Source organism: Suricata suricatta, chromosome 5 (assembly GCF_006229205.1).
Source record: "Suricata suricatta isolate VVHF042 chromosome 5, meerkat_22Aug2017_6uvM2_HiC, whole genome shotgun sequence".
NCBI lineage: Eukaryota > Metazoa > Chordata > Mammalia > Carnivora > Herpestidae > Suricata > Suricata suricatta.
In genome coordinates, this window is record NC_043704.1 from 129,309,803 (window position 1) to 129,336,746 (window position 26,944).

Here is a 26,944-nt window from a genome sequence, read left to right on the forward strand (position 1 = left end):
ACTTGGTCACAGGCCAGCAGGGGTGGCTGTGAGTTTGGGGAGTCTGATAGCCCCTGACCTCTGTGGGAGGGTGACCCATGGATTCCACACGTTACAGGTCAAGGTGACTGGGTCATTCTGTGCCTGAGGCTGCATGGCCGGCAGCCATGGCCACTGTAACTCTCCTAGCAGGCAAATTGGGTACATTTCCAAAGACAGCATGTTCTGCAGCTTCTCTGAGAGCTCCGGAAAGAAGCACTCCTCCCAGCAATGAGGCTACATATTAACTGCGACCATCGCTCCCTCTGTCCTGTGGGGTTTCACTGCCTTGTGGCCTGTTTGTGGCAAAGATTTAAACTGAGGTTTGCTTTCCTCTCCCTGTAACGCAGGTCCTGACTTACTCATCCCCAGACATACATGACAGGTTAGTGCTGCCTGCTCTCAGACTTTATAAATGGAACCAGACTATATGTATTCCTTCTCTGTTTTTGTTTTGCTATTATAGTGTTTATAAAACCTATTCATGTTGTTGTGTCTACCTGTGGTTCATTCATTGTCCTCACCTTAGAGCATCCCGTGAATGAAGAGAATATATTTAGGCTATTGCTAGGTAACTGATCTCTTACACTTCATTTTTTAAAGGCCTGTGAATCTGCAATGCTTTGCTCTTTTTGCAGCCCAGTTTCATTCACTGCTGATGAAGTACAACTTTGCCCACTTCTTCTAACACCTCTTGCACCCTTCCAACTGTTTAAAGCAGGTACAAAAGTACAAATTGTAAAATCAAGGAGCAACGTCATGAGGGACACACACACACACACACACACACACACACACATAGGGAGTTATTCTTAACAGCAGTAACAAAAGCTAGGCCCTCTGAACTTGGCCCTACACCATAGGAGTTACACGAAATACCCAAAGAAGACACATGAAATAAATGCCCGAAGCAATTACATGAGGATCCAGTGAAGGCTGCAAATTCTACCACTTGGCCTCAGCCCCACCCACCAAATCAACGCACAATGGATCAAAGAGTTTCACAACTGAATGGCACCTTAAAGGCCTGAGGTCCTCGGATCCCAGGAGCACCTGCATTCCCTGAACACTTGCACAATACGCAGCAGCAAGTCCTCTCTGCAATGTTTCCCTGGGGAAGAAAACTGGAGTGAGCAACAATTGTCAGGAACTTTACGGCGTTAAGAACTATATTCATGCAGATCATAACACGCCACCTGCATGGCCATCTTCTCTCCTTGGGGGAGGGGCTGCAGAGGCTCAGAGGTGCTTTCTGACTAGCAACTGCGACGCAGCATACCCACCAGGAAATGACCTCCCTATAGAAAGGACATCTGCCACACATATGACCACAGGCCAAGTTTGCACACAATTGGCTGGATCCTCGTTGACAGACTCCTCATTTCTGAGGATTTCTGCAGCATTAACTGCCGGGGGATTTTTTTACTTAACGAGGGGCTGGTAGGTTTTTTAGTGCCCTGTGCATTCATTTGGTGAGATAATAAAGGCAGAAGGACACACAAAACCATAAATACATCACTCTGGTCTTTCACACTTTTGCATATACTAAAGACCATGTACTGCATGTAATGGGGTAAGCCAGGCACTCTCCGGAAATGCTCATCAAAATTCCAATTTCGTTCTGATGGCCTTTTGAGTAACTGCATCGCTGTTCAACAACTCACCAGGTACTGTGCTAGCTTCTTGCCCAGGTCTCTCCTTCCAATGGTCAGGTGAGTCCTGTAATCAAACCCCTTCCCAAATTCAAAGCTGGAAAACTCATCGTGGGCAGTCACGTTTAGGGACACCACCAGCAGTGCATCGAGTCCTGGTCAGTAAACATGACAGATTTGAAACCAAAGGGCTTGCCCATGAAAAAAGAGGAAAAGCCCATCCTATTTCTACTCGCTGAACAGTGTTCAGAGAATCAGAAAGAGAAAAGGAAACATTAAGAAGAAGGAGGACTCTTGATGTAGGGGTAACCCAACAACTTTGCTTGCTTGCTCAAACTTCAGTAGGAAATCCCCAGAGAAAAAGCATTCAAAGAGCAACTATGTACAAACCCGACAGAAAAACACTAGCAGAAAACCGTGTTTAATGCCTCACCACCGAATTTTGATGCAGTTTTTTGGCATTTGAAAGTAATTTTTAAGAAAAGGGCATTGCTCAGCTTCAGAGCTTTTCCAAAGTTTTAAATTAATAATAGTTCTCAGGGCACCTGGGTGGCTCAGTCGGTTGAATGTCGACTCCTGATTTCAGCTCAGGTCATGATTTCACAGTTTGTGAGATTGAGCCCCACACTGGATTCTGTGGTGACAGAGCAGATCCTGCTTGGGATTCTCTCTCCCTCTCTTCCTGCCCCTCTTCCTCCTCTTTCTCTTTCTCTCTCTTTCTCACTCTCAAAAATAAATAAACATTAAAAAAATAGTTCTCAATGTCATCTCCACAGCCAAACATCCCTGGGGGCTCAGGCCCTGAGAGCCCGAGGAAAGCCCAGGGTGAACTATTGACCATAACTAGACTCTATTCATTCATTCATTCATTCATTCATTCACTTGTTAATTCATTCACTAGTCTATTTATTCTATCTATCCTTTCATTAAACAAATCTTTGCTTATTAGGAGTCTATTCTGTATCAATCATTGTACCAGGGCTATAAGATGAATAGGACAGGTACATTCTGTCCCTGCAGAGAAGTCCAGTCAAATAGAAAAGGAAGACAGAGATCAGATAGTTGCTCTGAGAAGCGGTAAGTGTCCTGAGAGGGAATGGCAGAGCGCTTTGAAAGCCTAAAGGAGAAGCTCCTAACTCAGCCCTGGAAAGTCATGGAAGGTTTTGGCGAAGAACTGGTGTTTAAGCTGATCCTGAAGGACTAATGGAAACTGGTCAAGGGAGAGAACCAGAGATGGAAGGTGGAGAGAAGGACTGGGGAAGAGCTGAGATGAGGAAAGTTCTAGGTAGATGAATAGTATATGCCACGACGGGGGGACTGAGGCATGAGGTGTACTGGAGGAAGAAGCAGGTGGCTCTGTGTGCCTGGGACACTGCATGTGGGGAGTGAGGGAAGGCAGGAGTGGGAGCAGGGGCGGGACCCTGCAAAGTACCTGAGGCTGTACTAAGGAACCTGATGTGCCCAGAACAATGGGAAAGGAGGAGGACATAATCCAACAATCATGCAGGAGAGTTTATGGCCTCCAGGGAGGTTGGCAACAGAAGCTACGTCCCAGAAGCCAGTGTGGGTCTATGCCTAGAAGTCTCAAACAATGCATCCCATCTGAAGATCAGTGGAGCCTCCTGTTGCTACATATGACTCTCAACTTCTGCATTTAGCTTCCACCTCAGTCTGAAACTATGACAGGAGACTAAGAAATGTTTTTCAAGATCCATGTGGCTGTCCTTCAGATGGATAATCAGAAACAGTAAGGAGTGTCCTAGATCAGGTGCCTTGGAAGCAGAATCCAACAGAAGAATTTGTGTGTATCTAGTTTATTGAGGGGGAAAGAGGAGGGGAGAGAAGGGAAGGGGATGTTGTGAGCAAAGATGTGCCTCAGTGAAGTCTTCACCTTGGTCGGATTCATGAAGGACTCTGGGGTGTAAACTCAATCACAGTTGACCCACTGGAGGCAAAGGTACCAGGTTTTTGTATCACTATATCGATTGTCCCCAACTTCCATTTCTAGGTAGGACATGGTGTAAACCCACCACTGCTCCAAGTGTCAGGTAATGGTTCAGGTCAGACAAGGACTCATGACTGTAGAAGGTCACAGGTGTAAGCACTTGGCTATTGCATTTGCAACCCCTGGGGGATGAGTGTGTAGGTCAAGGGGGTCTGGGAAGGCACCAACAGCAACTGCTACTACTAGTGGCCAGACAGATCCTAAGATCTAAAGCACTTAAGTAAGTAGGGCCTTGTTCAGCACATTCTGTGCTTCCCCACTCAAATTTGCAACACAGTACCTGCTTCTCTGAGCCTGTCCGATTCATTTTCAAGCATTATCTTGCTTTCACCCCCAAGACCATCTGAAAAGATGAGTAGCACCTAGAGAAAGAAGAAAGCAGAAAATGGGTTGATGTGGAAATGAAACATGTAATTGGGGAGGAAGAAACAAACAAAAAATTGTGAAGATGGGAGAGGAAATGTGATGTGAGTACCTGTCCTTGGGATTCAGATTCCTCATCAAATGTATTCCACAGCGACTGCAAGAACTGTGCATTCAGATGAGTTGGCCCACTGACGATGACTTGCAGTAGCCTGTCTAATATTGTTTTCTGGTAGATTAGGAACTCGGTAGGGAATTGTCCATCATCATTCACCTTGAAGGCCATGTTCACCTGCATGTCTGTGCCTGCCCCGCAGCTTACCCCCCTGATGGAGGTTGTGTCCTCTAAGATGCTGGGGAGGTATGCTTGCAGTCGGGGGTGGCCGTGGAACAACTGCTGCCCCGGTAGTTGAGTGGAAATGTCAAACCCAACCACTATGTCCATAAAGCAATCTGGAGACCAAGGAAAATGAGACCCAATTAATGAGTAGACAGAAACAAGGATGGGCAGACCAGGCATTAAAAAGGAGAGCAGTCATGGCATGCCCTAGGGCTGGAGGGACTCCGGTGCCCAAAAATGTTTAAGAAGGAAGATACTGGCTGCTTGATCAACATATAATACAGGTGTTTCCTCTCTCCTTTTTCAAATATTACAAGTTCCAGTAGCTATCTGAGGTTCCAATGATGGTTCAGCCTCATTCCCAGTGGCTGTGTGTGTGTGTGTGTGTGTGTGTGCATGTATGTGTGCGTGCGCACACACATGCATATGTTCTTCTTTTAATGATGACATACTACGATTCATATGATCATATTAAATATTTGAATTATCCTTACAGACTATTTAATCCCGAGATCACACAGTCAAATGGCTGTAAAGGCCAGGTGGATAATGTAAATGAGCTAAATGGTCAGGGAGTACAGAGAATGAATGGAGAACCACCACCCATCTAGTCACTGTTCAGCTCCCACTGAGAGCTAGCCGTGTGGGAAAAGGGCCCGAGTGTTGTCAGATTGCCTGATTTTTCAAAGAGAAGCTGAAATCTAGATTTTTTTAATGTGAAATCTTCAGTTTGTAAAATCTGTCAATGAATTTTAACAAGTTGTCAACACGGTACAGGACAAACACAAGTCAGCTACAATTGGCCATCTGGACCCCTGTGACCCTGCCCAGTTGACCCTACCTCTTTGCATGAGGAAAGAGTGATTCATGGAGGTTGCTACTATTGAACCAGAATGAGAACCCTGGATTTCTGAATCCAGTCCCAGGGCCCTTTCCCCTACGGTAACTTGCTTCCAGCTGAGCCCCCAAATGGGGTGTCGAAGATCTGGAGAACTTGAAAAGACCAACCCATTTTGTGAAAGAAGTAGCATCAGTCGTACCTCTGGAAACAGAAGCACACTGAGGAATGTCTGCATGTTTACCAGCTCCACAAAATGTTATCATTCACCACTGCTTCCAGATGTGCTGTCCTGCCAACTCGGCAGCCCAAATGTATAGAACCTGAGTCCTCTATGGGGACTCTCAGCTGGAGCGAGCAATACCCTCCCTGTCAGACCGGTCATTGCTCTCCATTCATTTCCTTCCCTCCCTGCCTCCTGGACTCATTTACATTACCCTCCTGGCTTCTGCAGCCATTTGTGTTTGTGGCCTCTGGGTATTAAATAATCTCTAAGGACAATTCAAATCTTCACTATGTTATGGATCACACGAATGCCATCGTGTGGAATTTAAGAAACAAAACAGATGAACATAGGGGATGGGAAGGAAAAATAAGATAAAAACAGAGAGGGAAGTAAATCATAGGAAGCCCTTAAAATACAGAGAACAAACTGGTTGGTTGTTGGGTCGGGGATGGGCTAAATGGGCTAGGGGCATTAAGGAGGGCATTTGTTGGGATGAGCACTGGCTGTTTATATGTAAGTGATGAATCACTAAATTCTACTCCTCAAACTATTATTACACTACATGTTAAGTGACTTGGATTTAAATAGTGTAAAAATATAAATAAATAAATAATAACGCACATACATAGGCTCATATAGACACACACACAGAGACACACAGAGGAACATGGAGTCCCTTACAAGATAGTTTAACAACGTTAAAATAGTAAAGTTTACTTTACTTACTTCCTACTGGTTGCAAGGTATTATTCTAGGACTTCCAGAAGTGGAAAGCGTAGAAATAGGAGACTGAGTTCCGGGTACTAAGAGGTGTATAAACACTGGATTGGAGTAAGGAGACAGAGCTGACCAGAGGACACAATCCACGGCCTCCTCCAGCCTCTGCACCCTTTTCCTTGTCTCTAAGGGAAGCTGGCTGATCTCAAGCTTCCCAGAAACAGAGAAAAGGTCTATTTTCACTGTGTACTATTCTAAAAAGACATTCGTCTAGAGCTGGCTCCTAGGATACCTGGGGAAATGAAGCACTGGGAAGGTGCAATTAAATTAAAAACAAATAAAGAACAAGGGGAACACTTACTCGTTTTCCTGCAATTCTGGCAAACTTCACGGACCATTCTTTTTTTCATCCTCATATTCATTAAGCTACTAAAGTCTTGGAAAGTGATTATTTTTTCAGAATCGCCTGTTATTGGCAGAAGTTGTTCCTTATGAACATTTCCTATGCCCCAAACCAGGACACAAATCCCAAGGTTTTTCAGGATCTGTACTTCGTCTGACACATCATAGTAGGGAACCCCAGATGTGATAACAACCAAAATTTGAGGGACACCAGCATTTCTTCTCCCACCAGAAGGTGGATCAAACATGACTTTCACTTTTCTAAGAGCCAGGTCAATTTGTGGAAACCCCTTGCTCTTGGTGATTTTTTGAATTTGATCTTTCAACTTGGCTGTAGTCAGAGAGTTTTTCAACTCAATGATTTTTTGGAAGTCACTCGCAAATTGAGCCAACCCAATTTTTATTCTCTGAGATTCAATGTTAAAATTATCAATGAAGTCTGAAAGAAAAGTTGTCATGGCAACAAAGTCTGAGTTGGATACCATGTCGGAGCCATCAAAACAGAAAATCACGTCAGCTTCTTGAAGGCCACAGGCTGCAAGTGGAAAAAACAAAACAACTTTTTTCCTCATGAATGATTCAAAAATTTGTCTTTTTTTTCAATACTTAAATTGCTTTACTAAATCCCCACATTAGTAGCAAATTGAAATAAGTTAACAGAAGAGAGAATCAACTATTGGCCCTCAAAGAGAAGGAAACATAGTGGGAAAAAAAAAGTTAATAGACTTCGTTTCAAATTTTAGTAGTTGCATGACTCATTTGAAAAAACGTCTCTAAAAGAATTCATCTGAAAGTTGCTCAGAGAAAAAGAGAAGTTTGAATAGCTCAAATACGTTCATTAAAAAGTCATTGCAAAGGCTGGAAATCCCTTCAACACACTCAGATTGGATGGTTCACCCAAGTCAAGGTAATGGAACCCCTGGACTATGATCAGTGTTCTTGTTATTGTTAATGCTACTACTTTACATTTGTGTCGAGAATTATAATTTTTTAAAATTTTTTTTAATGTTTTATTTATTTTTGAGACAGAGAGAGAGAGAGCATGAGCAGGGAGAGGCAGAGAGAGAGGGAGACACAGAATCTGAAGCAGGCTCCAGGCTCTGAGCTAGCTGTCAGCACAGAGCCCGACGCGGGGCTCGAACCCACGAATGTGAGATCATGACCTGAGCTGAAGTCGGACGCTTAACCAACTGAGTCACCCAGGCGCCCCGAGAATTATAATTTTTTTAAAAATGCTTTTGGCATACAGTAACAGTTAATATTCATGACCATGTCTTAATAAATTAATCTTATTTTATAGAGAAGTGGAATTCAGAGATTAAGTGACTTGCCTAAGAATACACAATTTCCATACTGTGCAGCTGGCATAGGGACCACCTCATCATTTTATCTTTAAGTAAAAGTATTTTTTATACTGCAGTTTTTTATAATATCATAACTCAAATATTAAAACTGAACGAGACAAGTGCTAATGGCTAGTAAACATGGCATGGGGTTACCTCCCTGAAATCTGAAGAGAAATGTCCCATAACCAAGGGATAATCTTCTATACTCGGTTCCAGTCAAAAGCAATGGGTGGGACAGGGCCAGCACTAAAGTGGTTACTAAAGGCAATTGAAACAAAGGAATGCCCACGGTCACACAATTATTTGTAAGGATATTCTGGTAGACACAAAGATGGGCTGTCCACACAGACCTTCAAGGAGGGATTTACTGCCTGGCTGTGGGTGCATGGTCAGCAGAGGGTTTCTGGCTGTCGGCCCTTTCAGGGAGCCGTCCTCACTACAGGGAGATGTCTTGGCAAAGACCGTGCCCTTCCCTGGGCAGCCCACATCTGCAGACTAAGTGAGAAGGGGGTACGACCACCCACTCAGCTTAGTCTGATCCTGGACAACACTGATGGGCAATCCATGCTCCAGAGCTTTTTGCCAGGTTTGGAGCTCTGTCAAGCATGGATCACTCTTTGATTTCTGACCATCCTATTTTCCCGCAATTTGTCATAGGTGTGGATCCCTAATAAACATCTTGCATCCTAAACTCTGCCTCAGCATCTGCCTCTGAAAGGCATGGGAGAGGAGAATAAAACCACTTCTGTCTTTGTAAGAAAAGACTGTGAGTCCTGGTGATGTACTAGATTTGATGGGGCCCAATGATAAAAAGAGGCCAAGCCTGCCCGAAGAGGTCACAGTCTTGTGACAGATACAGATAAGGAAATAGCGAATTCGCATTCAGTGGTACCACCAGGAGAAATAGAAGGTGCAGGAGCTGGGAGACACAGTGGGGTCACTGCCAAGTATTGGGGCAGGAAACTGGCAAATAAAGGCTGAAACATGACAACTAAGCTAGAGGTAGCCAGGGAAAATGCTGGGCTAGCATGTTTGTGGAGGGTAGAATGCTGTGTACAAATATGCAGAGGAATTACAGATTGACGGGAGAGACTGTGAAGGAGGGAGGGGCAGCAGATGAGGTTGGAGCTGTGGGCAAGGCGAGATGGAACTCAGGAGGCCAGTAATTGTAAACCGTAAGCAGAGCAGTGACATAGTCCCGTGTGTGATAGGAAGATCACTCAGTGATGAGAATGGAACTGAAGGGGGCAAAACAAAGGGCAAGGAGACCACATTTCATGGTGGGAGTCCAGGGACAGGCTAGAACAGGCAGACCTGAGAAAGCCCTGCTGCCTTGGGAAAAGTCACAATTTTTTTCTTACAGATAATACCATTATCATTCTTTATATGAAACCTAGATTAATTCATTGCTCACTTTGAGCTCAGGTGGCAAATCTTACTCTTTCCTTGGGTGTGATGCCTCCAGACTATCCCCCCCCCCAGTGGTATCTCATGGAATCACCTTAGGTCCCTTCCCTCTCTGCTCCTACCAACCAGCCTCCATTACTCCATATTGAACTCCAATATCCTCTCTTCTGCCTTAGTAGCCCTTATCCAGAAAAGCACATTAGGCCACCTGAACTTCCTGTGGCCCTAGAGAATGTCTATAATCCCAGTTAGAGGGCCCTGGATCTTTGAAAGCAAAAGTTTATCTATCAAACCATGCAACTCTCCAGCTGAGTCTGGCCTGAAACTGGTGATCAGTGGTTGCACTGAGACCATTGCACAAATGGAATGGTACAAGTGGCCTTGAAACAGGGTAAGGTGAATACGATCCTAAGTAGAGTTCTTTTCTGCCAAGAAAAAGACAACAAGGTAGAAAGACCTCAAAGAATATTTCTGAAACTTCCTTCCATATGCTTTTCAATGCACATCGTGGTGGGAAGGGAACTCTCAGATCTTGTTCAATCAATGCATTTGAAAGATAAGAAAATATAGCCTGAGCAGAGAAATGTTTAGCCATGACACCCAGGTAATAGGAAGCCAAGATTTAATTTATATTTTGCTTGACCTCTTATTGCTACCCTCATAGAAACTTTGAAAAATCACAACTTACGCTCATGTGCATTGATACACATTTTTTCTTGCAGAGGCAGGTAAATATCTTCCAGTTGGTTGAAATTTTCTACATGGAAAGTATTGTTTTTATCCCCTGCCATAGTCTCCAGTTCAAGTAGGTCAGCCTGTCCTACACCTACTGCGTAGATGTTGATGCCTTTGTGTCTTAATCTCAGTGCTGTGTCATTGAGCTGAGCTCGGTCATGGGACACCCCATCAGTGATGATGACCAACATCTGCTTCACATTTTCCTCGATGCGGCTGCCATGTTCTTTTGTGAACATTATGTTTGTATACTCGAGAGCCTTGGCAGTATAGGTATCCCCTTTGGTGTCCCTCCGTGTCCTCAGTTTCTCAATGATTGCAGATCTGTCTGAGTATCTACCAAGGTGGAAAAGAACCTCAGGATTATTTGAGTATTTGAGAGCTCCAATCCGAACGCGGTTGCTGCCAACATCTGCTTTCTTCACCAAATGGATGGTTAGGTTCATCATACTTTCTTGCTGTTGTGTACCTATGCTGCCTGAATGATCCAGCACAAACACGATGTCTAACACTTTAATATCTTTACAATCTGAAAGAAGAAGAAAGTAGGCATCACAATCTTTCTGCAGTGTATCCTACACAGACAGTTGGGAAGGGGGAGCAAACTAACATTAGCCAAGAACCTACTATGTGCCAGATACTGCATCTTACTCGTTAGAGGTGGCTGTTGCCATTTTACAGAGTAAAAAACTGAAGCTCAGTGATGTACAACCTGCCCATGATTCCAAGGACATTGTACTTGACAATGACTCTGTGATCAGTGTTTCTTAAGCCACACCACTTTGTTCTGCTACATCTCATTAGGATACATGATGCCTTTTGCTAGGCAGGCTTTCAACTGAAAGGAAATGTCAGAAGGTAGTTCAATGTCAATATAATGGTGAGACATTACTAGTGTTTGCCAAACTGGCCTGCTGTTTTAAAGAGCTCAAGAGGCTCACTGTATAAGCTGGGATTGTTATCTTACTCCCTCCTGTTCAGGTGTCTTTTCAGCTTCTGGTGAGCAAACTTTCTCATATACACCATGCATCTTGGCATTTATTTGTGCTCCTTCTCCTGACCTCCTGAATTAGAACCCAGAAGGGCCTTAAGTAGGAGAGCTAAGGCTCCTATCACCTCACCTCAGCCCCAAGCTCTTCTCCACATTAGAAGCCAAGTGACCACTCTGGATAGGTCTCCAAAGTATAGGGTTTCTCTCCCCTCTTTTTCTTCCCTTAGTAACTTAAACACATGCCTTTCAGAATTTCACTTTCTCCACTTTCTACCTATATATGGTAACTCCAAGCCTTATTTCTGGAAATGAGGTCTCAAATTCTCAAGTCTAAGATGCCATGGATGAACCCAGACCATATCTGTAGGAACCTGGGGCAATGACCCACCAAGATTTGGTGACTAGTCATGACTTGAGGATTATGAGTCGATCTAATGTGTGAGCCAGGGAAATTTCACCTAATGCTATCGAAAGAGCCTCCACCAACATTGCATTTATCAAAATGAAGAAATGCCAGGAAGAGTCCCATGTATTTCAAAGGTGGGGATGTGACTTTAAGATAAACCTTTCTTAGAATGTCTCAATATTACCAAGAGTTTGGTAATCATTGCCATTTTTTTAACACCCAGTGTGGAGCCCAATGTGGGGCTTGAACTCAAAACCCTGAGATCAAGATCTGAGTTGAGATCAAGAGTTGGATGCTTAACCAAATGAGCCATCCAGACACTCCAGAAATCACTGTCACTTTAACTAAGCTGTTATGAGAGAGATCACAGCACCGCTGTCTTAAGACAATTTGTTTGTTACCTTTGTAAAGATTTCTCACACATAATTCTGAATAATACAGTCCAAAGGTCTCTATGTTGCCAGGGGAACAACAAAGCACAAATTTACTAATACTTCAGCATGTTCTCTTAATTGTACCAAAAAACAGGTAACAGCACATGGTAGATTTAAAAGCATGGGTGTTTTTTGTCTTACATGTATATTTATAGCAACTTCTCTGGTCACAAGCTGTTAAAGTTGATGGACTCAAATTGAAGTGTTTTTCAACTCAATTTTTAAAGTACAACAGTTTGTGAGAGAAAATGATCCCAAGTCATCATTTTTAAAAAGTAACAAGTAAAAATTTTCCAAAGTGATAGATACATGAACAGGCAGATGTAAAATACAGCGGATGTTTGGGGGGTATGCTAAAGATATTGAATTTAATTTAACTAAGAGGAAGATGAATTTATATCTCTAGTTATTTACTACTTAACAATGGTTATTGGCAGGTCAGAAACAATTCTGAGGAATCATTTGAGATTAACAATTGGCTCTGGAAAATCTAGGAATGCTTGTAGTTAAAGATGTGGAAGTTCAATAAGAAATTCTGAGAACCTGTGGGAATATATTTGAAGTCAGCACAGCCAGACTATTTTGCTGCCGAACTAGCAGACAAATGTGTTAAACTGGAATATCCCTGGGGGTCACAGGTGTTTTAATACAACATAGACAAGACTGAAACTTAACAGTAAAGTCCAGATATGGTCCAAGCCCGTGGGACAACCCAGTGTTCATCCTATGAAGTCAACAGCTCACATCCTTGAGTCCTGAAGAATAACAGTGTCACTTACCATGGAGAGCACATACACGAAAAATGAGTTGGTTTTCTATTGCCTTTAGATCTTCAAACTTCTCTACTTGGAAGACCAGCTTGCCATCCCCACTGATCTCCTCCAGCTCCGCCCTGTTGGCGCCGTACACTCCCACGGAGAAGATGATGACACCACTGTCCCGTAGAGCTTTCGCAGGTCCTCTCACAGAATCTTGTGCTTCTCCATCCGTGATGAGGATGAGAAACTTTTTGACCCTAAGACGGGCCCCCTTGGTGGAGTTGGAAAAGTATGGAGCTACAAAGGTTAGTGCACCTCCAGTCAAAGTGTTTCTGCCAATGTAAGACATTCCATCTATTGCATCAGAAATTTCTTTTCTTGTGAAGTATTTTTTAAGGTGGAATTCTTCCTGAGCATAATCACTGAACTGAACGACGCCAATCTGGGTTCTGTCTGGACCAATTTTAATCTTAGCTAACAGGTTTTTCATGAAGGTCTTCATTGTTTCAAAATTTTCAGTTCCAATACTGCCAGAACTGTCCACCAGAAACATGATGTCAGCCTTCATGTCTTCACATCCTGCGTGTTGTCAAAAAGAACAGGTTGATATAATTTTCAAAATATAAAGAAGCAGTGGGAAAGAAAGAAATGCTTTAGTCAGAAAACATCAAAAATTAACTCAAACACCTGCTATTGTATTTGGAAATGTTATCTGCTTCTATAGTAGAGGCCTATTGACTAAGATCCTGAATCAGAAATCCACTGAATATTATCCAAGAAGTTTTAAAGAGGAAATGCAACTTCCAAAGTATATTTTCATTCATATATGCATCATTCATTTATGCATAGTTCATTCATTCATAATTCTTGAGGTGTATAAGTGCCAAGCATCAGGTTATGTGTTAAAGGATGTGATGGTGATCAAAAAAAGGAATAAGAGAAAAGGTAATCGGTTCCCTATACCCATAGGACAAATATTTCAGGATTTTATGTATAATCTTGAATTTCCTGGGATAATTTACATTTATTTGATAAACATTATGAATCAGTATTAGAAATTGGGGTGAAAAACTTTTACTAGAAATAGTTAAGTACATTAGTAAGCACATATCCGTCAACATGGTTGTATAAGTAAAGGCCTATTCCTTTATACATAAAGTTTGTAGATATTCTACTGATTAGAAATGGATATATATTTGTGTGTGTGTGTGTGTGTGTGTGTGTGTGTGTATACATTGAAGACAAATTTCTATAAGCCATAGGAAAAAATGGCATTATTAATTTATGGTACAGATGTGTTTATATATATATATATAAATGCAAATATATTGTCATTAGCATGTATCTCCTTAGTGTTGACCCTTTGCTCTACCTGCTGGCACTGCCATTCTCTTAGCAGTCCTTCCCCTAACTCTTGCAGAGTCAACCCATACTATTTGAAGATGAACAATTAACATCAAAGAGGAATAAAACAATGCTTGTTATTTTTTAATAACCTGTGCAAGGACAACCAGGGAGGACTAAAGCCACCATTTAAGACCCAAGCTGCCTGGGGCCTTCTTGAAAGTCATACTTACAGAGGTCATTAAAGATATTTGTGGCCTTGGCAATGCCCCACTGCTGTGAAGCATGGAAGCCTCTCCTCCATGAAGCATATGTCAAAGGAGGAGACTTTTACATGTGATTTGGTGTACATGCGGTTTGGTATACCCCTTATATCTGCTTGTGACAAGATAACTTCTGGTCCTCTAATATCTGGTCTCCCATTCTTCCATGTCAATATAGTTTTAGCGAGACACATGACTGGCCAGGTAAATATCAATTTCTAGCCTTCCTTGATGCAGATGTGGCCCTGTAACTAAGTTTTTGCCAACAGATATGAGCAGAAGTGATTTGGCAACTTCGGGGTCTTAACATTAAAACAAAGGGGAGCGTGGTGGGCTCCCCTGGCTTTCTCCCTTTCCGCAAGTGCAAGGTGAAGAGAACTGGAGCTTTACCATCAACCTAAAGATGGGAGCTATGTGCTGAGTGTGGAAGAGCCTCTCTACTAAATCTTTACACTGCTCACCCTGGACTGTTATGCAAGAGAGAAATAATATTCTGTGTTGTGTAGTTTGGGGTTTTTTTGTTATGGCCTCTTTTCTTATCCCCTAAGCACTAGGCACACTGTGTCTCACTCTATCTGCATCTGCCCTGAAACTAGTCAATGTTTTTCTAGGCCTGTAGGTTTCAGTTCCTTAGTTTTCCTGCCTTTCTCTGTTCACCATCTTATGGATCATCTCCTTGTCCACAGCATGTCTCCTCTTTCAGGTGCGCCAGTGTTCAGGTCAAGTGCCACCCCCTGACCTACAGGAGATGTGCTGTACCTCCTCCGACTGGCCCAGGACTATCTCCCTTAGAAGGACCAAGATACAATCTACTTTGCCTTTCCTGGAACCCTTTTACTTTTCTTTGTGTCATCCCCAGGAAACACTGGGGAACTTTTCACTCTTGTACTCTTTCTAGAGCATCGTGAAGACCCAACTCTATTACTGTCCATAACAGGGAGAACAATGAACAATATTTGGATTTAAGATTTTGCTCTGAGCTCTGCTTGTTTATCTTTTGATTTTAGTGACTCAGAACATTCCAAAATGTTTACTTTTGTAAGTTCAAATAAATGAAAATTCTCCTCTTTTTCTCAGCAGTGAACTTAGCTAACTTGTGCAATAGCTAATTTTTACGTAGCACTTACTATGTGCGCATGTGCATTTTTCTAACTGTTCCACATGCCTTATCACCTTCAAGCTTCACCTGGAAGCTAGGTCTACACTCAGGGATTAAGGCAGATAGACAGTAAACTATTCAAGGTCCACAGCTAATAAAGCTAGGGTTTGAACTTTACCTCACTGACTCCAGTATCCTTTATCTTAACCAGTAAGGATGTGCTAATCCTAGAGATCAATGTATATCATCTTCAATTACTAAGTCGCTGCTACTAATAAGAGAAATCACCACCAGGTATAGGTATTTGCAAATTGTTCTTCCTAACTTTACTTAGATAATTTTTAGTCTGAATGAAAATGCAAATATGTGTTTCTGTTAAATAAACAACTGTTATACCTATACTAGATTAGCATTCATAATGGAGGAATGATGGTTGATATTTATTATGCTAAACCCATAAGGATCCTAGGATGGAGATGTTACCCTCGCTTTATAGATGGGGAAGTTTGAAGGTCAAGTAAGAAGGTGAGTTGAATCCTAACCTACCTAAAGCCAGAGCCCATTTTCTATCCATGTGCTTCAATTAGTGTGTGCTTCAATTAGTGCACACGCATGCGTGCACACACACACACACACACAAACACACACACACTCTTGCATGCCATACTGGTGGGCTTTGTCAAGGCCACGATATTCTTAGCAACCTTCCCAACTTAGGACTTTCAAGATGGCCTCAGGGCATCTGTTGATGGAAGGATTCTCTAATCTTGGCAGCTGGTTTAAAGTAAGGGGCTGAATCCCTCCATGACCAGAAAGGAAGTTACAAAATGTTAACCAGACAACTGGTCACATCACTCCTTGTCTCAGCCTGGCTATAAGTGTGCAGGAAGCACCCCCAAGACATGCAGAGAATAAAGCCTTTTTAAATTTTGCTCACCTTTGTCAGTGCAGATTCTGCGAATAACTTCATTTTTTATTGTCTTTAAAGAATCAAAGTTCTGCCCAAAGCTAACCCTTTCATCTTCCCCAGCAATTTGTTGGAGTTCTTCTTTGTTAGCATCCCCAATGCCAATTGCATAAATGGTGATTTGTGCAGCCCTTAATCTCTTAGCAGGCTCCAGGACATTATCCCTAGACTTCCCGTCAGTCAGTACAATGAGGTAACAGGGAACCTTGCTTGTCCTATGCTTCCTTCCATCTTCTATTATTTGCAGCATGAAATCCAGGGCTTTCCCAGTATCAGTGTTTCCTCCGAGTTGCTTGATGTTCAAAACAGCCTTTCTTAAATCCACATCATTAGAATTGTCATTGATATGAAACTCCACTTTTATCTTATCTGAATACTGTACGGCTCCAACTTGGACTTTGTCTGGGCCAATGCTGAACATTTCTATCACTCTCAAAAAGAAGTCCTTCATCTGCTCAAACCCCTCTCTCTGTATGCTGGATGAGCCATCGATGAGGAAATAGATATCAGCCTCTTTGGTATCCACACAGCCTGAAAAAAAAATGCGGAAAATGCATTCTTTGTTAATTACAGAAAATCTGGAGAGACATTTGCAAGAGGGTTTGTAGAGGAACAGGAGGCTGTGAAGGATCTGGAGAATGAGAACTGTTCATTATTTGCGCAGAAACTGTCTGCTTCATTGAGCCTGTTCATGCCCATTTCCTTCTTTGAAATTCACAACAACCTGGTGGGAAATTGAAACAGTGACAGCTAATACTTTGTCTTAGGTCACACTGCCAGTTAATTGAAAGGAAGGACCAGATTCCCAAGTCTCCAGGCTGTAAGTTAAATTGTTTGTCTAGTATTGACACCTGCCTTTTCAGACACTTTATGCCTTATTATTTCCTGAGAAATGCAATGAAGATGAACTGCTGCTCTTACTTCGTCAAAAACACCTTTTCCCCTAGAGCAACTAGAACACTATATTTAAAACTATAACCAGATCATATTACTCTTCTATTTATATGGTTTATAATTGCTTTTAGAATTTAAAAATATAAAACTGGCCTCAACTTTCTCCCTGCTTTTCTCTTGGACCCTAGTTTGAGCAATTCTTCATCTTACTCACTGTGCTCCAACCACGCCAGAACTGCTTTCCATACTCTGAATGTGCCCCAGAGCTTTTGCACTTGCCCTCCTCACTCTTCCTGAAATATTCTTCTCCCTAAACATTCACACAGCTGATTCCTTCTATCTCATCATGGATATACCAACTTAAATGTCAGTTCTTAAAAAAAGCCTTCTCTTCCCCTCTAGCTAAAGCACATTGGTCTTCATCTGCCCTATTACCCTCTCTATTTTCTTTATGATAGCTGTTAGAGACCACCCTAATCAGGGAACTAGGACAACAGACAGTGGGAGATGAGGCAACAGAAAATTTTCCACTGTCTGTGAACCCTAGCAATAACAAGAAACTAGCAGAAGGGGAAAAAGAAAGGTAACAGCTTTGTGTAACCTTGAGTCTTGAACAAACAAGACTAGCACATTGTCTTCGCAATCTGCTTCTGTACATGCTTGCTTGCCACATTTGTTTCACAGGACTCTGTATCAGGTAACCATTCCCCTTGTATTGCAAAAGTTCTTGCTTCTGTAAAACTGCTTGCTCCCTCCTCCCCTTGTGCTGTGATTGGTCATTTCAAACCTCATCGGAAACAAAGAACTCTAAAACCAATAGGTTCCCAACAAAAGTAATGTGTATATAAAAAGATACTACTGGTTACTATAAGGTGCTTATAACCTGTAATTGGCTGACTAATAAATGACGTGCTTTGTCTCATAAAACCCTTAAAAACCCCATGCTCCAACCTGGCAGCATGCTCCCTGAGTACTTTCCACCACCTGGGAGGAGCTGTTCAGCCAACTAAAATAATCTGTAATAAAGCTCTCTAAAATTCCCTATCTGACTGTTGCCTGAGTGGGTTCAATCTCGGTGGGTTACAACAATAGCCATACTTTTTGAAGTTATCTTACTCATTTGTTCATGAGCACAGACTGCTTCCTGCCAGAGTGTCAACCCCATGAAGACAGAGACTGTCAACTTTTCTGCTTCTACCCCAGTACATCACAAGATTTTAACAAAAATTTTTAAATAAAAGAACTCCGGGTGCCTCAGTCAGTTGAGCATTGGACTTCAGCTCAGGTCATGGTCTCACAGTTCATGGGTTTGAGCCCTACATCAGGCTATCTGCCATTAGCACGGAACCTGCTTCAGATCCTATCTCCCTCTCTCTCTGTCTGTTCTGTCTTTCCCTTCCCTGCTCACACGTGCACTCTCTCTCAAAAAATAAACATCAAATAAATAAATAAATAAACAAACAAACTCTCAATGTTCCCTCCTTTCTTGAGTAGATTCTATTAAAACATGCTTCAACTTTACTAATAGTCTATTTACAACTTTATTGACTACGTATTGAAATTGGGTAGGAGAAAGAGATTCATTTTAACATTTAGGTTATTTATGTAGTTATCTGGTTGAGTGTGTGAACAGATCCTTAAAATATAAGACTATTTACTTATTTCAGAAATATTTTCTTTATTGACAGCTTTTTGGCAATTTGTAGCTATTGACACTACTTTAGGGAGTTGGTCCTTAAGAAATCAGATCTACTGGAAATAAGTTTGGACCTGAGAATTAAACTATGAAATAAACATATAAAATAGTAGGGCAAAGATAAGCAGTAATCTGCAAAAGATAGGGTTGATCCCAGGCCAGCAAGTTACTTAACTGTATAATCCCGCACTGTCTGATACAATAGCCATCAGCTGCATGTGGCTATGAAAACTAAAATGAATTAAAATGAAATTAAACTTGAATTTCAGATCTTCAATTACATGAGCCACATTTCAAGTGCCCAACAGTCACACGTGGCTAGGGACTGCCTTGCTGGACATCACAGACGGAGAACATTTCCATCATCACGCAAAAGTTCTGTTGAACGGCGCCAACACGTACATGCTGTACTACCTTGGAAAAATGTACACGTATGTGCTTGTGTGTACATAGTGTAGAGAAAGAGAAGAAACTAAATGACATGAGGATAAATGTTAAAGATGGTTTTATCTGAAAGACAGGATTACAGATGATTTTTTTCCCTTCATGTTCATCAATGCTATTTAACTATTTTATAATTAACACATATTAATTTTTTATATTTTAATGAGGTATGATTTACATGCTGAAAAATTCACCTATTGTAATCTTTCGATGATTTTTAGTAAATTTATAAAGTTTTGCCACCACAACCAAAATCCAGTCTTAGAACATTTCCCTAACTACTAACATTCCCTTATCCAGTTACGGTCAGTTTTCGCCCCTGCCCCCGCCGTAGGCCACTACTTGTATTACTTTAATAATAAGAAAAGTATTTTTTTAAACATACCAGTTTTGTCAAGGTCCAGTTGCTCAGCACGAGTAGAAATTTGGGACCAAATTTCATTCTGCAGCTTTTTCTGGAATTTCTTACTGTAAGCTTCCAAGTCTGCATAGGACTTGAGCACGGAGACCATCCGTCTCGGAGGGTAAGACACTATTTCTTCTAACTGGGTGTCGTTAGCCCCTTGGATGTTCATGGCAAACACAGTCACGCCCTGCATCCGAAGCTGCAGCGAGGCGTCACGCACCTGGTCCGCCGATGGTCTATCAGTGACAAAGACCGCGATCTGAGGCACTCCCTGTGCCCGTCTGCTGCCTGCAGACTCGGAAAAGGCTTCCTGCCTCAGCTTCCCAAAGGCAGCACCAGCATTGGCTTTCCCAGCCCGCAGAGAAAGCTTCTGGATTTGCTGCTGAAATTCAGCCTGGGTCGTGGTTGATTTTAGAAAGGAAATAGTCTCAGCTTGATCACTGTAACTCATCAGTCCAAAGCGCGTGCAGTTGTATCTCACATCCATGGAGGCGGAAATGTTCCTCAAGAAATTCTGCAGGTTCCTTAAATTTTGTCTGGTGCCCACCGACTCATCCACCAGGAATATGATGTCAGCTAATGAATCTCTCTGACAGGTCCCTGGCAAGAGAACTAGGGAGAGAGAAAAAGGAGGAGGATTATTGCAATTATGTTCCTTCTATCTGAAAAATGCTTCTTACCAATTTTTCTATCAACCCCTCCAGTACTGCCATGATCTTCACCAACACCACTAGTACGACTACCCTACCGGCAACCACTACTAACCACTACCCCCTCTCACCTCCACCACCCCCCACCAAGGCCCCCACATCCACTTCCACTACCCCCATCACCATAACTACCACCACCGACTACCTATACCTCCACCTCCACTTCACTATCATCACCACCAACATCTCTATCTCTACCACTATCAACAATTACCAACCACCGTCACCACTACCATCACCACTACCACCATCGCCTGGACCTCTATCACCATCACCTCCATGTTCACCACCACCTCCAGGTTCATTGCCACCAGTATGATTACTACCCTAATCACCGCCACCACTCTCAAGTGCTAGGATGCAGGGGTGGGTTAGTAGAAATACCTCTGACCTCAGGAAGCTCCCATTATATGGGGAGGGTAGATAACTAGATTATATTATTTCAAATGGTAATAAGTGTCACAAGGAAATAAAGTAAGTAAGTCAACTGAGCTACTATTCTGGGGATGTGGGATGAGGACTAACTGACTTGAGATATAAAGTCAGGGAAGGCCTCTCTAAGAGGATCACATTTGGGCTGAGATATGAATGAAGAAGATTCAGTCACGTGTTCTGGAGGAAGGGGAATTCTGGCAGAAAGAACAGTAGGAGGTGGGAACAGCAAGAAGCCCAGAGTGGCTGGTGACAGTGAGGGGAAAAATGATGGATGAGGCCAGAGAGACTCAGGGCCTAAGTCCTATGGGAGTCACATGATCTTATTTAAATCTTTAAAATATCACCCCAGTTGCTGAGGGGAGATAATGAATTCAGTGTCCTGTCAAGCCAAACCTTGTTGTTGCAAAGTTCCATGAAGTAAACTTGGAGGATAATCTGCACACAGCACCTTCGTAAAACCTCACTGTCCCACAGAGCACAGGCTGGCTATACAGCCACCTGCAGGGTTGTAGGAGGATTTCTTCTCTGAATAAAAGAAGAACCTAAATCATAAGATCTTGCTATTTTCGCAAGGCAAGAGGAATGAGAGATGAGGAGAGTGGAAGGAAAGGGATTCTCTGGTGTCTCAGGAGCGACACTAACTGTGGCAAAACCTTGTAAAACTCACTAAAACCTTGGCAGAATTCACGAAAACCCATTTCCTCCTCTTAGGCGCAGAGCTAGACCTGATTTCCCAGGCTCACCTGCAGTCAGGTATGGCCATGGGAGTAAGATCTGGATAATGAAACAAGAGCAAAACCAAGCTTATCCCACAAGACCCTCCCAAGAGTGATCTTTCATGCTTTCTCCCACCCACCAGCTGTGTAACAATCCCCAGGGCACCTTGGAAGTCATATGTGAAGATGCAAGAGCCACTCCCAACCCACATACCTGAGTAGAGGAAAAACAACTGGTCACCTTGAGCACTACAATGTCACAACAGAAATTAACTTCCTATTATTCAGTAAGTCTATTTGTTTTTATGGCCTGAACTGGTTGGCTACAAAACCAGGCCATGGCTACAGCCATGAAATTGGTACCAGTGGGGCAGAAGTGAAGTTTCAAGGTCCTCCCAGCTCCCATGTCTCAAAAAGGAGGATGCTGGCGCGAGGCTCAGAGAGATGACATCACTTCCCCAAGCTCGCAGAGCCAGCTAGTGGCAGCATCTGGGTCATATGACCTTTTGTTCAGGGCACTCTGGCCCACACCAGGTGGCTTCCTTGAGTCTTAGAACTAGATAATTCCTGCTCAGAATGGCCCATCATCACCAACTGAGCACAGAGGCAGCCAGGAAAATCCATTTTGCCAGGAATTCTTCCCACCTCACTCTGGGGAGGAGGGCAGGAGTCTCGCATTAGCACGGCACACTACTGCGTGCGCTGGCCGGTTCTGCCTGCTCCTCAACACTGCACGGGGAGCCTCCTATCTCATTCTACTCATTCCTTCCTAATGCCGTCTGGGATCACCTACGTAAACTGTGTGTACTCAAGAGTCTTCTGCTTTGAGGTCTTCACTGAAGACTTGACAAATAAGGCATTTTTCACGTGAGACCTTATAAGTCATGGGGTCAGTCATAACTGTTCCCCCTGTCTAGGGGGTCAACATGAGCAGTTGAGAAGGAGGACTTCTGCATTTTGTGTGAAATGCAGAAATTTCCAGGAGCTGACAGGCAGATGTGGCCCCTGGGGGTTCTGGGGGATGGCTCTTAGAGAGAATGCCCGAGAAACAGCACCCCCAAAGGGAACCAGCTGCAATGACTGAAGTAAGGTGTTGCTCTCAAGCAGCCGTGCACACCACAGGCATCAATCAACATGGATGACGGAGCCTTAGAGGAGGGGTCTGTGCTGCCACATGAGAAACTCTTGGTGGCTCTCAGAAAATTAGTTGGGGAGAATTTCATGTTGGGGGATGCGATCGCTAAGATGTTAACTATATAAGTAAGGGTACTGGGTCAGTTCAATTTGAGCTATTAATTGGTCTCATTCACACCCATAAGCCTGTCCAAAATATTTCCAGTATTTCTTCAATTCAAAGATTCAGTCTAGTGTAAGGTATACTATTATTTATGGCAACTCTCAGAAATTAAAAAAAGAAAAAGCATTACTGCAAAACACATCCTACTACCAAAAATGTGAAAATGCAGTGGGGGGACATGTGTGTTTTAGATGTGAAAAAGATAGGCACAAAATGATTGCATGACTGAGAGAGGGAATGAGCCAACCTCCTGGCTTTCACAGGCCCTGATCCTCCTCGGAGAGATTTCACTTGTAAGGAGAAATAACAGTGCGAGAGGAGACGAGCCAGCACAGCGGATGTAGGGCTGGAGACACTGCAGCCGAGGGCTTCTATCCTCTGCCTGGCCTCCTTCTAGGGTCACTGCTCCCATTAGTGTGGCGATATATTAACTAGCGGGCATTTTCGGATTATTTACTGTGTGCCTAACACTGTCCCAGGGCTGTGAGGGCCAAGAGAACAGGCACAGAACTTATTTCTTTTTCTGGAAGACTTTCATTTATTCCCTCCTTAAGACATAGAATTGTAGAATACTAATAGAAAACTAAGAGTAGAATTCTAGAATACTAAGAACAGAATACTATGATGAATAGAAATCATTGTCAGGCACCGTGTAGGCCCAAAGAATATACAGACAAATAGAAGTTCCCAGTTCTACCCTCCAGGGCCGCCAGTTCATCGGTGGAGGGGACCAACACAGAGAGAAGTAATTATTGCCTATGGGAAGTGCTTCTGTCACCAAGCGTGCACAGGGAACTGTGAGAATACAAAGAAATTTGAAAGGAAAGCCTTCTGACAGGATGCCACTATAGGGCTGAGATTGAAATGAGGCTGGGGGTCATTCCAGTTGTAAGAAGACAAAGGGGTGCAAGAGGAGGCCCTTCAGAGGAAATGCAAACAAAGGAGGAGGAGCTGAGGTGGAGAAACGTCTTGTACCTCAGTGTGGCCCAAGATGGAAACCAGAATTTGTGTTGCAGGAGATGAGGGGTCACATGCCAATCCGCCTGCATGCAGGAGCGGCTGCTCCTCCACCCAGGGCTTCCTTACCTGTTATATCAGCACCTGCCACTCCATCCCTGTACTGGGCCACTTCCTTGATGATCTGCGTCATGTTTGCAGAAAAAGCACCCAGGTCCCTGACAGACCGAAGTTTGAAATGAAACTGATCCGTGGCCATGGCCTTCAGCTCCTCCTCAGAAGCGTCCTGCACCCCCACGGAGATGATTTTCACCCCGTCTGCCCGCAGGGCCTTGGAGGCCTCTTCCACTTCATCCTCAGACGCCGATGAAGCCAGAACCACCAGAATCGGGGGAAACTGCTTCTTGTCCCTCCCCACAGCCGGTCCGGAGAAGAAGGTCCTGTGGGCCTCCCGGAGCGCACTTCCTATCTGCAGGGACCCGCCCATGAAGGCGAAGTTCTTCTTGAGGTGGTTCAGCATGGGGTTCTTGCTCTTGAACGTGTTCAGCTGGAACTCGGTGTGGAGCTGGTCACTGTACTGAGCCAGGGCCACGTGGTACTTGTGGGCCTCTATGGGGAGGCTGCTGATCATCCTGTTGATGAACGTTTTCACAAAAGGGAAGGACTTGGTGCCCAGGTGATCAGAGCTGTCCACCAGAAACACCACATCTGCATACTCAGGGCCTGGCTCTATCAAAATAAAATTGCAACAAAGCTAAACAAGGTGATTATTCAGCCTTTACATTTTTAGACCACAGGACTCATTTGAGACTATGTCCTAGATTATGAGTAACTCAGAATCGCCAGGGAAGTGTCTTCTGGGGGTCAAACAGAAAAAACTATATTTTTGTGAAAATATCCAACAAGAGGACTTTTAGTAAAGTTTTTGTTTCTCAACTCTATACCAGAGACATCTTTTTTTCTGTTTTGGTTGTAGAACCCCAAATCCGATATTATACTAAAGAAAAAATAAAGTCCCCAAAGTGGTCTGTGGGCCAAGAGGAACTCTTATAAACAGTATCAAGTAAGCAGGTGTCTTGAGTTGGAGTGTTTGCCTGATCTGAGGACTCTGGAGCATGTGGCTCTCTGAAGCAAGCGGGCCAGTCTGTTATAGTCTCTCAGTCAGTCATGGGCTGCAGACCATCCCCAGGAATCACAGGGAAGGAGCAGAGGGCTAGGGAAAAATCTCCTGCATGAGCTGTCTCTAGGAAAGCCAAAGGCAATTCTCCTGAGAAAGTGGGCCATGTCTGTGAGCTGTTGCCGGCAATATTCACAGCAGCTGGGTCAGAGAGGGTGGGGGAGGGGGCTATCAGCCTGATAGAGAGAGCCTGGGCCAGGAGAGGTGCCACCAGCATCTACTTAAGCAGTCATGGCCAGCCACCTCCACGCTGGAAATTTGTGGTGTGCTAGTAACAATAATTGCTCTTTCTTTCAAAGTAACTCGGAAAATTGTCAGGAAATCCTAGGATGCAGACTGACCTACAAAACAAATGCATTGACTCTATTCATGAAGACATGGAACACCGGGACCTAAGTAAATCACTGAATAATTAAAATTTTTTTAGCCAGGTGTAGTGTAATTCATGCCTTTTGCCCATGGCCCTCTGTCATCTTTGAGAGATTAAGTATGCTTGATATTGCATACCTCCAACTACAACTCAATGCTGTCCACTTTTAATTTTTAGTAAATAAATAATTTGTTTTTAAGGTATTAAAATAAAACTTTGTGAAAACATAAAAAAGTCTATTTTTCTGAAATGAAAAGAAACATAAAATATACTGGTACCTGGACTCTGATCTGCCAATGTTTCAGTCCAAAGGATTACTATAAGTAGCAGGATCCTCATTTTGTCAGTGAAGATTTCTTGTTTTTATTCTGTAAAACATGTTACTTACAATATGAAAAATCTCATTGTAGAACAAGAAATAACTGCTGGCAAATCTGGGTTAGAACACAATTCACTATGAACAAGTACTTGTCAAGTAATGCCACGTGTGTTTAAAACACTCATTAAGCATGTGGAGTATTTACTGAAAATAAAGAATGCTAACATCTACTGAGTCCTCATCCTGGCTTAGATACTTTTCTCAGGGCTGTATGCGTATCATCGAATTTAATCTCCGCAACAGTCCGAAGGGGAGGGATGAACACTATGACTATGTGACAGATGAGGCAACGGGCAAAGAGGGGCTTGGTAAGTGGTGGATCCAAGCTCCTAACCCAGATGAGGTGACTGCGGAGCCCAAGCTCTTCACCACCATGTGCCTCATATGAAGTCTGTGTCCTCACGAATCACATATTCTTTACCCTCTACCTTTATGTCAACAATGACTATTGTATATGTTTGCAACTTGGCTTTAAAAACCCAACGGCTACCCACGTCTGTTTCTTCATGGAACCCTTGTGAAAACAGTTCTCTCATTTACAGAGATACTTGGTTTTACAAATTATTTTAACCTCAGCACTTCTCTCCAGGAAACTCACAACCAATTGGAAATTGTCAGGGGAAGAAATTACAATCTTTTGAAAATTCTGCCAATTCAGAGTTCTTTTTTAACCTGATGAAAAGAGATCAAATGACTGATATGCAAAAATAGAGTTACCTTAAATGAGATACCAAAGGTATAAGGGCTGGGTTTTATTTTTCTAGAGTTGACTTTCCCAGCAGTTCTTTTGAAATTGCTGACAATGAAGGAAGATGGAGAATCATTGGAAGCTAGATTTGAAAGAGAACTGATAAATCATTTAGACTAAACCTTTATATTGCTAAGGACAGCCATTAACAAAGCTCCCTAGTAGTTAGTGACTGAATCATGACAACGATGACTTTTAAATCTATATTCATCACATTCTAACATACCATATATTTACTTAGTCATTATTTTTAGTACTGAGATATAATTTCCATAAGATTTACCCTTTTAAAGGGTTCAATTCATTGTGTTTTGGTATATGACAGAATTTGTATCCATCATCACTAATTTCAGAACATTTTCATGATCTCCCAAAAGAAACCCACATAATTAGTGGTTACTCCC

The 26,944-nt window shown here is 42.9% G+C and overlaps 1 protein-coding gene across 1 annotated transcript in view; it reads right to left on the reverse strand.

The window, feature by feature from the left end:
- COL6A5 (collagen type VI alpha 5 chain) overlaps positions 1-25,752 on the reverse strand; it is an 83,535-nt gene extending 57,783 nt beyond the window's left edge. Inside the window, exons 1-11 of the mRNA XM_029940830.1 lie at positions 25,692-25,752; positions 23,996-24,595; positions 19,731-20,363; positions 16,282-16,842; positions 12,660-13,217; positions 10,003-10,578; positions 6,521-7,096; positions 4,151-4,491; positions 3,956-4,037; positions 1,683-1,825; positions 1,037-1,129 (exon numbers count right to left, since the gene is read on the reverse strand). Coding sequence (XP_029796690.1) covers positions 1,037-1,129; positions 1,683-1,825; positions 3,956-4,037; positions 4,151-4,491; positions 6,521-7,096; positions 10,003-10,578; positions 12,660-13,217; positions 16,282-16,842; positions 19,731-20,363; positions 23,996-24,595; positions 25,692-25,752 — 4,224 coding nt within the window. The remainder of the gene's footprint in view (positions 1-1,036; positions 1,130-1,682; positions 1,826-3,955; positions 4,038-4,150; positions 4,492-6,520; positions 7,097-10,002; positions 10,579-12,659; positions 13,218-16,281; positions 16,843-19,730; positions 20,364-23,995; positions 24,596-25,691) is intronic.
- Positions 25,753-26,944: the final 1,192 nt, after the last annotated feature.